Raw genomic sequence first — 15340 nt, forward strand, 5'->3', positions numbered from 1 at the left:
GCTCCTGCCTGGGCAGGAGCCACGAGCGGGCGGGGGAGCTGGCCCGGGGACCTGCGTGGCCCCTTTGCGGCCTTTCGGGACGTCCCTTGCTGACGGCGCCGGTAAAAGTTCCTTCAGGTCGTTCCCTGCGAAGGCCTGGGAGAGCTTTTTGCGTCTTCGCAGCCAGATCTTGCCTCTAGTGTCTTGTTTGTCTCCACTGCCCTATGGAGCAATTTCCACACATGGGGGGTGCTGGTAGAAGATGGAGTGGATGGTGATGAACTTTCTCGTTGCTTAAATGTGCCGAGCGAACGTATTGAAAAGGCTGAGCAGGATGATTCTTTTAAGTAAAACTGGAAATAGTCTAACAAGCTTGGAGAGTAATATGTTTTAGGGGCCCATGGTCACTAAAAAGCTAAGGCTCTGGTATGATGACTGTCCTTGATTTGGTGTTATTTTGCTTCTTTCACACAGTACTGTGGTAACTCAAGGCGTGCTCGTAAGGTTCATTAAGACTTGTCAGCTGGGAGGGGAAGTACAGTAGCAGTGAAGGGAAAAACACTTTCAGTTATGAATAGGTACCACTTAATGCAGAGCTGTGGAAGTTTGATGTTCCAAATAAGTAGGACATGAGGCTCACTGATTTTTGAAAGCCAGACCCCTTAAGCGTCTGACACGTAATTGTTCTTGCTCTGCTTTTCCCTTGGTTAGGAGTGGCTACTCTGCTGTTTTAAATACTTATTCTTAATGTGAGTTTCTAAGAGTTTAGTACTAAGAAAGTATATTTTTTTTCTGTCCTTACTAAACTTGTAGGTTTTTTAACAGATTAGTTCCCTGTCTGAAACTAACTGTTTTACAGTTAGTAACTTAATCTTTCTGTTTACAGAAGGCTTCTGAAAGAGTAAATGTGAAGCTTGTATAAATCTTTTTTGTGTCTGGAGGAGGTGGAGTGTAGAGTAAGGAAGTATAGTAGAAAGAAACAGGTATCTTCAGATATATCTGTGTTATTATGAAATACCTGATTTTGTTTGTTCATTGTGAAACCATGAAATCTGTGGGATTGCAGTGAGTGTTAAAACTAACTTTTTTTTTAAAGGTCTTTAGTGAGAAAGCAGCTGTTAAACGCTTGCATGCTCTCCTTAGTACTAACTTTAAGATTGCCCATACAGAAAACATTAGTTTTAAAGAGACAGTATAAATTTATCAGGCCTTTCTGTTACACCATATGTGTGTTTCGTACTGCGTGTTTTATGTATAGTCCAGGATACTTCTACATGATCCTTGAACTTCACTATAAGATGTTGTTGTTAATGTTAATCAGATCTTTAGAACAAGAACTGAGCTTGATAGGGAGGAGCGTGAACATGATATGCATGCTTTCATTAGTAAAGTAGATGTAATTTCAAGGGGTATTAGCTTCTTAATTAACTTCTTAATTTTCTTTCAAGTAACTGAAGTCAAGCAGTAATTATGTGTGTAATTCAAAAGCAATTTTACTCAAAGCTCATAAATGGAATTGTCTTTCAGGCAGAGATGAAGCCTGGGAAATCATCACATCCAAAGGTAAATGTTTTATAATGTGATTAGTGTATGAAAATAGCACTTTTTAATGTGAAATATCTGGACAAATGCAAAAAAAATAAAACAGAATTTGTGGCAAATACAAGAGTAGTTTCAACTGCTGTTCAAAATGAACGAAAATTTGTTCCCAAGTACTTGAAGTACGCACTTGGGTTTCTGTAATCTTCAGTTCATAATGACATTAACCATTTAAGAGTAACAGTAGGGCACAGCAGGATATTATTAAAATGTGTTGATCATAAAGATTTTAGTTTTGTCTTCAGAATTTTTCTTGTTATGAGTGATTTATATTTTCAGTAGTTACTGAATTATAGGACTTGTAGCTCATCTGATAGGACATGGAGATCTGCAATAATTCATGGACTGTGGATTCAGCAGTGGAGATGTACAGATACAGGTGTCTGTGCATGTATCTACATATGTGTATATTCCTGTAATATAAAACTGGAACTCATCACTTCCAAGTTTGCTTTTGGTTTTGAGAGGCAATAGAGGTCTGTGGCTGTGTAAACTGAACTGGTCTTTAATGGCCTTTAAGCCAAAAGCACAGCACAAGTCTGGCCAGCTCTTTACTTCCATTAGGTTTTAACATGGAATTTACTGCACTGCTGGTCACAGTAGAACTTTGAATTTAAATATTGTCTTCTACTTTTCTCTTAAGTTTACAAGCATCGTTAAAAAAAACACCTGTAGGAAGGACCAACGTTCACAAAGGCTAGCCTTTCTAATGCAGCATTATCATAGGGACAGGAGGAACTGTGAAGCAGATGGATGTTAGAGGAAAGACCTCTGATTGTGACTAAGAAAACGTCATCTGTCAGTAGAATGCAAAGGAACTGTGTTCATATAGTCTGGAGAAATTGAAGATAAGTTACATACTTGGAGGTTAATAAACATTGAACTACAAGTAGAGAATTTAAATTACTAAGTCTCCAAAGAGCTGGGTGAAAGGGAACCTCGTGAATTTCAATAAGGACAAGCGTAGAGTCCTGCATCTGGGGAGGAATAACACCAGACACCAGTACAGTTTAGAGGACGTCCTGCTGGAAAGCAGCCCTGTGGAGAAGGACCTTGGAGTCTAGTGGACAGTAAGTTGTCCATGGGACAGCAATGTGTGCTTGCAGCCAAGAGGGCCACTAGGGAAGTTCTTTTCCCCTTCAACTCTGCCCTGGTGAGACCACACCTGGAATACTGTGTCCAGTTTTGGGCTCCCCAGTTCAAGAGAGACAGGGACCTACTGGAGAGAGTCCAGTGGAGAGCTACGAGGATGATTAAGGTGCTTGATCATGTCTCCTATGAAGAGAGACTGAGAGAACTGAGGCTGTTTAGCCTTGAAAGGAGATGGCTGAGGGGACCTTATTAACTTCCTTATTAAAAGAGGGGACCTTATTAACTTCCCCTGCCAGGGGAAGTTTAGATTGGATATTAGGAAAAACTTCTTCACCGAAAGGGTGCTGAAGCATTGGAACGGGTTGCCGAGGGGAAGTAGTGCCATCACCATCCCTGGACGTGTTTAAAAAATGGCTGGATGTGGCACTTCAGGAAATAGTTTAGTGTTAGGGTGGTGTAGGGCTGTAAATTGGACTTTTGATGATCTTAAGGTCCTTTCCAACCTTGATGTTTCTATGATTCTGTATCTGAGAGGTGGGTGTCAAGAGGAAGGGGCCAGTCTTTTTTCAGTAGTGCCCGGTAATAGGACAAGGAATAATGGGTATAAGCTAGAGTATAGGAAGTTCCACCTGAACATGAGCAGAAACTTCTTCACTATGAGGGTGACAGAGCACTGGCACAGGCTGCCCGGAGAGGTTGTGGAGTCTCCTTCTCTGGAGACTTTCAAAACCCGCCTGGACGCGTTCCTGTGTGACCTGCCCTAGGGAATCCTGCTCTGAGGGCGTGGTTGGACTAGATGATCTTCCGAGGTCGCTTCCAACCCCTGACATTCTGTGATTAGGAAGTATTTGCTAGTAGTCAAAGTAGCAGAGAACAAGAACAGCTTATGTATTAATGTAAGTGTTGCCTAGGAAAATATTTAGCCAGATAAAACTATATGGTTCTGCTCTTGGTGACTGTATATTTGTCACAGACATCAACTTTCATGACAAATTTAAAAAAAAAGTCTACATTGTATTTGTTTTCATAGCCTCTTAGTTAAATAATCAGTGGTTATAAAATACTGTTAGTGTGTATGCTGTAAATGGGACGTGACTTCTTATTATAGAAAAGCCTTGTCATTGATGAAGCTATAATTACTTGAAATATAATGCTACAGTATAATGTGCCTTAAAAAACGCAAATTTTGTTGTTTTGTTTGGGGGGTTTTTTAGTGTAACAAGAACAATTTCCAAAGGGATTAATGTTTTATCTAGGAAATTTGAAAAAAAAAAAAAAAATGTAGAGAAACCTTCTTTCCCTGGCTGAAACAGAACCTCCACTAGCCTGCCCCTGATCAGCTTGCTGACTTCCCTTGGTTCCAGTGTCTCCATCTGTAATATGTGGGTGATGCTTCAGGCCATCTCTCTGTAGAGCTGTGATACTTCTAACAGTAGAAGGCAATGTAACTGAGATAGTACAGCTAGCCATTGGAAAGAAATTAGCTAGTCGTGTTTCCTGATGGCAGGAATTGATTAAAAAGTTCTCTTGTAGAAGATATGAAAAGGTGCATGCTTCTTGCCTTAATTGTGACATCAGGGAGTTATGAAGTAAGTCTGTGATTCTCATAGTCTAGTCTAAACTAGTAGTAGTATTGTCTAGACAGAGAAACAGGCTTGTGCAGATGGTGGATCTGCTCTGTTTCTCAGATCGACCAGCTCAGACATCAAAGTCTAAATAATTGCTCTCCGTTTTCTTCCCTATCCCACCCCCTGCCTTTCTGTGATTATTCTGGCATTGTACTAGTCAAAAAAATTAAGATACAGGAGAATCGCAAAATCTGCACTTTGTAATTCAACATAGAGTTTTTGCATGGTGAGATGTATTGCAAAGTGTCTGAAAGTTTTATAACTTCCTGTCCAGTGCAACAGTAACAGAAGGGGAACGCCAAGAAGAGGCTTGTGTGTGTATGTGTGCAATCTTGCAGTATGTTGAGCAGTCAGACATCTCATACATTTCAAAAAGTGGTGAGGAATGCCTTATCACTTACTGAAATTACTATATTAGCTTACCCTTTGTATTTATGTCCTCTAAGTGGAAATTTGATTCTTGTATCATATTCTGTTATTCGGATCAAACAAGATAATGCTTGGAAGGCCTGCTACCTTGAGCTCCATAGGAAACATGGTTTGTGGCTTTATTGAGAATGAACTTGTATTGGCTTGGTTTAGAGTCTCTTCTGGCATTTGTGCTTGTTTGAGACGCTGTAATTTTCCTTTCTAGTAATCTTTCAGTTGATATTGGAAGGAGGCAGGGAAGAACCTATGAGAAACTCATGTCTTAATTCTCTAACAAATCTTGGATATGAAGTAAGAGACATGGTCTGATTCAAGCCTGGAAATTTACGGAACTAGCACAGTTCCACAGAGTTGAGAAGGAAATAATTAGTCATGTAGTTACTCATTAGTACAGCATAGTCAGCTTTACTTAAGTAGGTAGCTGTCTATGTGACATTTGTGGCCCTGTAGTTCACACTTCCTGCAAACTGCTGTATGTTGACTTCGAGTTCTAGGGTGCATTGGTTTTGCAACTCCAGTAGCAAAGGTTTTATATATACACCTTATATATAAGAAGTAATCCTACAGCAGCATCTCAGTAGTATCATATTTTGATAGTGTCATCCTCCTGAAATGAAAATAGATGTGCACAAAGGAAACTAACATGGTTTATAAAATCAGCTGTATCAGTCTTCAGGTAGCAATCCTAAGTGTATATGGGATAGACGTCTGCAAAACTTAACCACATTAAGTAAGATTTTTTTGTATATTACTTTGGGTTTTATTAGTTGTTTTTAATGTTAAGTCTCTTCATCTTGTGGATGTCTTATTGAGAGAACATTTTTGGAGTCTCATTTTGTAAGAGAGCAAAATTTTGAATAGCATAGATATGGAGAGTGTTTTTACTGTGTTGTTATCAGTGTTATAGTCTTGAAATGTAATGCAGAAAATGTTTGTCAGCTTCACTAGGAAGTTCTTTTACAAATTTAAGTGTCTATGTGTCTCCTAATTACTGTGACTTCTTTACTAGAGAAATGGATCACAGGAATTAAATTTTTATGTAGACAATATTTATGCATACTTGGATATGGATATTGAGCATGAGCTCATAAATAATATAAGAGAACAAAGCTGGGATAATTGCTCTCTAGACTATATTTCACTACTTTTACATATTTGGAGTAAATATGCTATTTAAAAGCTTAATTTCACATTGCCTTTGGTAAATATGTGAATCTTAAGATCTAGCATTTATTTGTCTCTAATTTATATCTAATTGCCACATAAAAAATTAGAGAGGACAGCATTCCCTGGTCATGTCGGATGCTTATTGTGTTTGTGGAGGCCAAAGGCTGTGACTGCAAAGGTCACCTTTTATTATTTGATCCTACCAAAGTGGCTGGTGCAGTTGCAGCCCTCTCCAGTAGTATTAGGGCTCTACAGTCTATTTTGGTGTGGATCCTGTGTCTTAATTGAACGCTTGGATGCATCTCTGCGTGTCAGACTCCTTTGGAGGTAATTCAGATTATGAATGCACAGTATCATTTTAGGAGGCTGTAACTTTGAGTCTATTTAAACTAATTGCTATCTACTATGTAACTTGAGAGCGTTCTTAAATAAGTGAGCTTGTGGTGTCGTTTCCAGGCAGTATGGTTATTGAACTCAGTTATAACTGAATGGTTATTTTAGTTTTCGTTTAGATTTTGTAGTTTTTGCCTATTTCCATAGGACATTTGAACGAAGTAGCAAGTAATATGAGAGAGTCCTGTGTCCAAAGAAGGGCAGCAAAACTGGTGAAAGCGCGGAACAAGCCTTATGAGGAGCAGATGAGGGAACTGGGGTTGTTTAGTCTGAAAAAAAAGGAAGCTCAGGGGAGTCATCTCTTTCCACAACTACCTGAAAGGAGGTTTTAGCGAGGTGGGGGTAGGTCTCTTCTCCCAAGTAACAAGTGATAAGCTGAGGGGAAATGGCCTGAAGTTGTGCCAGGAGAGGTTTTGATTGGACATTAGGAAAAATTTGCTGACGAAAAGGGTTCTCAGGCAGTGGAATGGGCTGCCCAGGGAGGTAGTGGAGTCACCATCCCTAGAGATATTTGAAAGATATATAGATGTGGTACTCAGGAACATGGTTTAATGGTGGACTTGGCAATGTTAGGTTAATGATTAGACTGGATGATCCTAAAGGTATTTTTCAGCTGAAACAATTCTGTAGTGATCAGGCTTGCAAAAGGACTTCTCCTGACCAATTCTGTGTGTGCTGTGAGACATAACTATTTCTTAGGGTTGAAGAGTATATTTAATCCATTGTCATTAATATCACTCTCCTCATTTTATGCTGTTTGTGTTTTTGTAATGAGTCCATGTTCACGTTCAGACTTCTCATCAGCTTTTTATTGATCAGAGAATAATGTAGTTATTTGATTGGTTTCAGTGATCTTATATAATGATACCCTCTTTCATTCAGCTAAAGATTTAATATGGGTTACTATCAGGTGGCAGAAACCTATCACTATAAATCAGAACCAATCCAAATATAGCGAAGCAGCTGTCATTAATGTAACTAGAGCGTGGTATCTTACTCCAGATGAGTCTCTTCTGGCTAGTTTACATGTTGCTCTGTAAATGCAGTTGGTCAAAGTTCTGAAAAACAGCCTCCAAACCCCAGCAGATCTGGTATGCTTTGGAAGCTTCTGCTGGTTGCAAAGTGGATTGCATACACTGACTGAATGCTCCTCTTGGCCTTAATCAGTATTAACTTAGAAATAAAGGCTGGTTTTGTTTGTGTTCTCTGGGTTCTAGAATAACTTCCATGAGAAGCTCTGACAAACTGGTGATACAGTCTGTGCGGTTGTTCGGTTGTTCGGTAGGGAAGACTGAGGGAAAGTGTAAGTCATGGTCGTAGTCAGCTGGTTTTCTAGCACTACTGATGGACCTTGCCTGCTGAAAAAACGTGAATGGGATTCTGAGGATTTCAGAAGCATTTCGCTTATTACTGCTTTTCTGCTTGTTTTACCGAGTTGAATGATTGCAACTCAAAAAAATAAAAGGGAGTTTGCCACCAAGTTTGGTTTTGCTTTGATGTATTGGCTTGCCATTAATCTTCTGCAGGTATGAATGCTTAAATCACTTCCATATTCTTTCCCCTATATTTATACATATACGTTTGGGTTTCTTTTACAGAATTTACTTGGAGTAAAAGATCACTGACTTCTACAATGGAAAAGTCATGGATGCTTTGGACCTTTGTTAAAAGATGGCTGCTTGCTTTGGCTTCCTGGTCTTGGAGTCTCTGCCGCATTTGTCTTCTACCCTTGATAGTAACTTTTCACTTGTACGGAGGCATTATACTACTTATATTAATATTTGTATCGATAGCGGGTATATTATACAAATTCCAGGATGTGCTGCTTTACTTTCCTGAACAGCCCTCCTCATCACGCCTTTATGTTCCTATGCCTACTGGTATACCACATGAAAATATCTTCATCAAAACCAAAGATGGAGTTCTTCTCAATCTTATCCTGCTGAGATACACGGGGGACAATGCAGCGTATTCTCCGACCATCATTTACTTTCATGGGAACGCAGGAAACATTGGCCACAGGTTGCCAAATGCTTTGTTAATGCTCGTAAACCTGAAAGTGAACTTAATTCTTGTCGATTATAGAGGGTATGGAAAAAGTGAAGGAGAAGCAAGCGAAGAAGGTTTGTACTTAGATTCTGAGGCTGTATTAGACTATGTGATGACTCGATCCGATCTTGATAAAACGAAAATTTTTCTTTTTGGCCGTTCCTTGGGGGGAGCAGTAGCTATTCACTTAGCTTCTGAAAATTCCCATAGGATTTCTGCCATTGTGGTGGAGAACACCTTTCTTAGCATCCCATACATGGCCAGCACTTTGTTTTCTTTCTTTCCAATGAGATATCTTCCTTTATGGTGCTACAAAAACAAATTTCTGTCCTACAGAAAAATCTCTCAGTGCAGAATGCCTTCTCTCTTCATCTCTGGGTTGTCTGACCAGTTAATTCCACCAGTTATGATGAAGCAACTTTATGAATTATCCCCAGCTCGGACTAAGAGATTGGCGATATTTCCCGATGGAACTCATAATGACACTTGGCAGTGCCAGGGTTATTTCACTGCACTTGAACAGTTCATCAAAGAAGTAATAAAGAGTCACTCCCCTGAAGAAATGGCGAAAACATCATCTAACGTAACAATAATATAATTGATATTCTTTTTCGGGGTGGGAGTTCTGCACTGTACCTTGATTTGTGAAAAGTGGTAAAAGAATGTCCATTTTTTAAATGTACGTCGTGTCTGTACTTGCCTAAAGACTGAAATTAAACTTGGAAAGGTCTGATGCTTTATTAAGATGTTCCAGATCACTTTTACATTTGCAGCATTGTAAATGAACCATTTTATGTCTTTCTCATACTTTTTTGGTATCTCTGTCCATATATTCCATTTGTTTGATATGTATAACGGATGCTATTAAAGGAACTTGATACAAAAGTAGTACAGAATGTATTAGTTTAGAACAATGGGAAGCTCTTCAGTATTCACAGCTGTATGTGTGAGCTTTTTGGACAGTCATGGTTAGCACAATGATTTGTTACTTCTCTTAGAGTTTATTTAAAGTGTGCCATGCATGAGATTAGTGTTTTATTCCTTGAGATTTTATATTATGCAAGGGGGGAAGTCTTTAATGTGCTAAATAACATATTGTTAATGGTAGGGTATACTTGCAGGTATACTGTCCTGGGTTATTACTGTTTTTTATGGTTATGCATACATAGGTATTTCAAACTGCAACCGAAGAGGAAAAGACCATTTCCCTGCTTTCATTTTACTATTTGTATTATAACAGTGCCCAGAAAGTTGTATCTGCCTAAACATCATGGCTTCAGGATTTTGCCCAGGCAGCTGCTTCATAGACAAAAGAAGTAAGTAACCTTCAAAAAAAAGAGCAGTGTGATCTCAGCTCCTTTCTGCCCCAAGCTCTCGTCGCTAACATACAGGCAAACTGTTCCTTGGTATTATTCTGGTTATGCATTTGAGGTGGGATTTCCCAAGGCAGAATAGATGGTGTGATAGAAGGGAGTGTCACACAAGGTAAAAGTATGTATTAGTTTGATTTTGATTTTTTTTTTTAATGGCTTCTATAATTAAATGTCTTTGCCCTTTATTTACACCTACAAAAGAAATCCAAATAATTACTGGTGATTGCACGATTAGGGTTAGATACTTACAGTAAGATTGATAGAAATAAAAATGAGGAGTGCATTGAAGTTAGTAGACCTAAGCTTGGTTAGTCTGAAAGAGATGACATTTAGTTATAACACTTTTATGTATTTCCTTGCAAGAAGTCTTTTTTACAGTTCTGTTGCACCATGTGAAAGTAGCCTAAGCATCAGCAGAAGCGAGTTTCCTTTAGCTCTGCCGGGAGTGTTGAAGCCAGCAGTAGTTACACTGAGAGAGTTTGATTTGGACTGAGTGTTGGGGTTATTTAATTTATTTGTTTTTTTTAGGAGTCCTTACCCTAGGTAATCATCTCGAAGTTGTATGCTGTTAGCTGAGTCATATTGGAATGTGAGGCTGTTCAAATCCTTTCTGCAGCTTTAATTTCTCATTTGCTGAAGCTGATAATTTGCCTCTTCAGAGTCTTTTTTTAACGGGAAGAACAAACTGGAAAATCTTCCACGCAATCTGTACAACTGCCCTTCGGATTGGAATTTTTAAACATTTTTCTGCCATGGTGTGCTGAGTCAGAAAAACATCTCAGCACATGCTTTAAAATTTTCTCCTGATGGACAGTGATATTTTAAGCTTGTGCTTAAGCTCTCTGGTTGAATAAAACGGCTTTCCTGAACTGGTGCCTTAATGGTTATGCCTCCTAAAATTTATTACATGAAATTATGGATCTTATGTACACATGCAAAATTGTTGTCAGCAGTTTTTAGGTAGGGTGATACATCTTTAAGTAAATGTGATTTATTTATTTATTTATTTTTAAAAAATAAACACGTAGTTACCAGAAGGTGCTGCTTTCTCTGGTAAGTATCTTTTGTCATCCTGTTATTACTGTTTTCCTAGAGTTGTTTGAAAAAGTTATAGACCTTTTAGAATCTGTAGACCTAAAACCATTATAGACAGAGCATAGTTTTAAATTTTGGTGAAACCAAAACTGTCCCCTCATCCTTCCAGAAGTAGGGTTTTTTGGGTGGGGGGGAGACGGGCTGAAGTTTGACTGGATGTGTGCATGTGTTTATATAGCAGAGAGAGCTAATAGACACAGCATTCCCTTTCCCTGATGTGTTCTAAAATGAACACGTGAGCTGCTTGCATAGATAAGGGGGCCGGTTAGCTCAGTGGGTTGAGTGCGGTGCTGACAACATTGACAACATCGAGGTTACGGGTTTGATTCCCACTCAGTCCCCGTATGTTGCCTGATCTAGTCGAGAGGTGGTGTCCCTGCCCATGACAGGGAGGTTGGATTAAATGATCTCTAAGGTCCCTTCCAACCTAGGCCATTCTATGATTATTTCAGCTGTTTCACATTGCTTTAGAATTAAGGTGGGGAGGGAGAGAAGGAAAGCAGGTGGGCAAATGCTGCTTTTGTAGAAGTAAGTTGATAAAGCCAAGATAATGGATTACTTGGAGACCAGAATAAGAGAAAGTAAATAGTTGTTTTGGAAACTGTCATAACTTGCCATTAAATACCATTGTTTGTTTCAGAAAAATGACAATTTCTAAAGTAATGTGACTCTTTACTCGACTTCCCACCAATCAGTGCTGAACAAAAGCATTGACCCAAAATACCCCTGGGTATCATGTGAGACTTAGATACAAATGAAGTATTCTCACTGGGATACGTGGTTGGTAAGTCAAAGTTGTGTGTTTGACATAAGATTATGGCAACACGGAGCTGTTCGAAAGTGGCCTGTATCAAAACAGGACATTTGATTATCAAGCCATAATTTTGTCCGATTTTGCAAGTATTGAGTATGAGAAGACACACTTGTCATACATGCATCGTTTACGCTTAATGTGGTTTCTTCCACATATGCACTTTTTTACTTCTCCGTCAGTGGGTTGGGCGCGTCTGCTTGTGAATGAATGTCTATTATCATCCTGTTTTTTATTGCAATGGTTATGAAATCCACTGAAAGAAAATAGGAAGGAAATGAGGTTTTTATGCAAATATTCCAGTGCTGTATGTATAATCTTTTAAGGGAGGGAGAGGGAGGAACAAGTCAAGACTTGTTTTCATTTTATGGTCTGTGTGATGGAAACCCACAGTTAACTGCTGCTAAAAAGAAAACTGCGAGCAACATTATTACATTTGTAATAACTTTAAATTGCCAAAAGGTGTGTTATGATACTGCTGCATGTATTTCACATATTACCATTATGTTTTCCTTTGGCTCTCCATTGTGTGCATAGTTGTTTCCCAAGTATTTGTCCTGTATATATAAATTTCTAGTTTGGTAGGAGGAAATTGAGTTATTTTCACGGAAAGTTTCCAAGAAACTTTTCCAAGAAAGTTTCTTGGTTTAAATATGCTCATTAAATGAATTATCTCTTTTTAAAGTCGAACTTTAAAAATAAAAAATAAAAAAAGATAAAAGAATGAAGGAACAGCTGGAACAGCTGTAGCAGTAGAGACCCTGTAAGGATGCATCCAGTATAAGCCCTTGTGTAGGCACACGTGTGTGTGTTTTTAATTAGTGGAAGTACTTGAGGCTTCTTGCTAAACCCAAGTTTACATTCCCATTATTTTTTTCTGAACTGTGAAATGCAGCGAGAGAAGCTGTGCTTTGATCTGAAGAAATGTTAACTGGTGTAGCTGCCCTCATGTCCATTTCTCAGGTAAAATTAGAATTAGAGCACAAATACATTTGGTAGGCTATGAACAATCTCAGTTGAAGGGTAGATGAATTAATTATTGATACAAAATATGTATATCGGCACCTCTAAGCTAATCATTTGTGTCATGTTGGATGTTCGTGGTGAAGGGTGCAACGCTGAAGTGAGAGTCCAAGGTATGGTCTCTTGTTAGCAAAAAGATGCAGATATACCTCCATTTGTATTATATAATTCAGTTCTTGAGACATACGTTGAGGTTTTTTATGTTAATGACAGATGATTTTGCTAGGGGCACTTCTGCCAAATATAAAAATCAGTGCCTCTTGCATGTAGTGGGATCAGCTTGATGTATCCAATCAAGAATAATTTACAATGCCATCTTGCTCGTATAATTTAGAGTAGAACCCTACAGAAGTGTAAATAGGGATAGCATAATGAAGTTCTAAATAACACTCGTGTTTTGAATTCAGAAAGTCATTGAATATATGATGCAGGCTTTTTATTTGATTTTTCTTCTTTAATATATAGTTAAAGCAAAAATGTCTTATAAAGTATTCATAAGTTTTGTAGAAAAGCATAAATGTTACTGTATATGTGCTAATTGTGGCAAAGTTTTACATTCTCATTCTAGTCTGGTTTTTACAATAAAATTAATTTTACAAAAAACACTTTTCTATTTTTATGTACTGACATATGCAATAAATTGATACATTAAAAGTGCTATTAATGTCTTGTTCTAGTTTGTGGTCTGTCTTCAGTATGTGTGCAGGGATGTTTTTATCCAGAGCTGTAACTGATCAACCTCAAGGTATCATTTCTAATTACTTACCAAAACCAGAGTGCATGGAAAAGACACCTGTGTTGGTAGAGGCGACATTTGTGGAAAGCTGTTCCAGCAGGGAAGATCTATATTACAAATATCTATTTCTATGCTTCTTTAGTACATCCCGCATCTCAAGACTTCTCTTTTATCTGGGGATCTGAGAAATGGGTGAAATATTATGTCACTTAGGAAATGCTTTTTAAGTGTTCCTGACTAGTTTATCACCTGTTGGTGGTAATGTTTTGAATGCAAATTTTTAAATGCTGCGATTCCACTCTAGCACGTTTATAGTTAATTCATGTGGTTACAGTGGGATACTCAGACTGAAGCCATATCTGCTTTCACGGAATCACAGAATTGTTAAGCCTGGAAAAGACCTCTGAGATCAAGTCAGCCTAGAACTCAACACCATCACAATGGCTAGACCATGGCAGTAAGTGCCACATCCAGTCTCTCCTTAAACACCTCCAGGGACGGTGGAGAAATGCATAGCTAAGCTTATATTGCCTCTGCTCCCATCCTGCATGATTCATGTGAAATGCCCAGAAAATAAGGATTTACTGCTGCCTTTTCTAAAGCCGCAAAATGTGTATTCTCTCTGGAATTACTGCAAGGCTTACAGTTCAATTTTAACCTAATAGCTAAAAACGAGAGTAGAGGGGCGAGTGATACATTTTGACACTTTAGTTACATTACCTATTTTTAAAGGAAGGGAAAAAAAAAAAAGTATTTCTAAATCTTGAAAAGGAAGCAATGAAAGTAAAGGTGCAACTCAGATACCAGTACTTCCTGTGGATCCTGCCCTTCTGGAATGAACAGCAGTTTGCTGTCTTGTGAGCTGTATCGCTTCACCTTGCTCACACAGTGCTACTCTGCAGAATACACATCCTGCACTTGCTTTATCTTATTTGAAAATTGATAAGCACCTGGGCTACACAGTGCAATATAAACTGTGTTCTGGAAGGTCTCGTGATGTTACATTAATTTGCTTAGCAGATATGTACAGGCCTTGATATCAGATAGACAAAGGTAAAATACAGTGTTTTAATTTCTCCAAATTTGCCAGTAGTGCTTAAATTAAAGTAAACATTCAGAAGGGATATGAACATCTGAACTAAAATGCTAGAAATGAAACCTAAACCAAAAGAAGACTTAGTGTCTGTCAAGAAGATCAGATACAGGTAAGTAAGGTTTTGAGAAATACATGGGCTATACGAAAATTATTTATCCCAAAGATATTTGGCATTAAAATGCTTTGTTGGACCCTATTTAGGGTCTTCATTTTAAATGTTTTATGGAGTTCCATCTCTATAAGTAAATGAGGAAGATACACTGAGTATTTTCTGGAACTGTTTTGGAAACCTTAATGTGATTTATTTGTTTTGCTTCAGCTTGAGTGGGAACTATATTGAGAAAAAAAATAGCAGTATTTCTTTCTCTGAGAGTCAATGAAGCTTAAGAACAGACCTGGCTTTACTATATTATCTCAGAATAATGGAGATACATGTTTAATAGTCTTAAGCAATGAGCTGAATAATACAAAACTGGAAGGTTACTGACATAAAATGTGTGTTCAAATACTGAGTTCAGGGAGATGTTCGTGCTAGTTTTAATGAGCAGCTGAGGAACAGAGATTTGCTGCTTGAAGACGGAAAGCAAGGAAGTCCTACAGCTGTTCTGTGTACTTATGTCTGGTGTGGGCTAATTATTTACAGAAATTCAAAGGGAAAGGTCAGACAGAGAACCCTTCCCTTGCTGTCCTGAAGAGTCTGGGAGAGCATGGATACAGCTATGAAGAAATAACTCAGTGATTCGAAGAAACTTGGATCCCTGTCCTGGCCCGCAGGCTGTAGCGGCAGCAGAGTGACCACTCCCACATGAAGGGCCAGGGCTCCTAGTTTATCTTGCTCCCATACAAGTGCTATTTTAGCCCATCTGTGCA

The 15340-nt window shown here is 38.5% G+C and overlaps 1 protein-coding gene across 1 annotated transcript; it reads left to right on the forward strand.

The window, feature by feature from the left end:
- The first annotated feature begins 1509 nt into the window (after window positions 1-1509).
- ABHD13 (abhydrolase domain containing 13) lies at window positions 1510-9304 on the forward strand. Its single transcript, XM_009876215.1, has 2 exons — window positions 1510-1542; window positions 7886-9304. The coding sequence occupies exon 2, from the start codon at window positions 7921-7923 to the stop codon at window positions 8932-8934; it is 1014 nt and encodes a 337-aa protein (XP_009874517.1). The 5' UTR covers window positions 1510-1542; window positions 7886-7920; the 3' UTR covers window positions 8935-9304.
- Window positions 9305-15340: the final 6036 nt, after the last annotated feature.

Source organism: Apaloderma vittatum, unplaced genomic scaffold, assembly GCF_000703405.1.
Source record: "Apaloderma vittatum isolate BGI_N311 unplaced genomic scaffold, ASM70340v1 scaffold149, whole genome shotgun sequence".
In the NCBI taxonomy this organism is placed as follows: Eukaryota; Metazoa; Chordata; class Aves; order Trogoniformes; family Trogonidae; genus Apaloderma; species Apaloderma vittatum.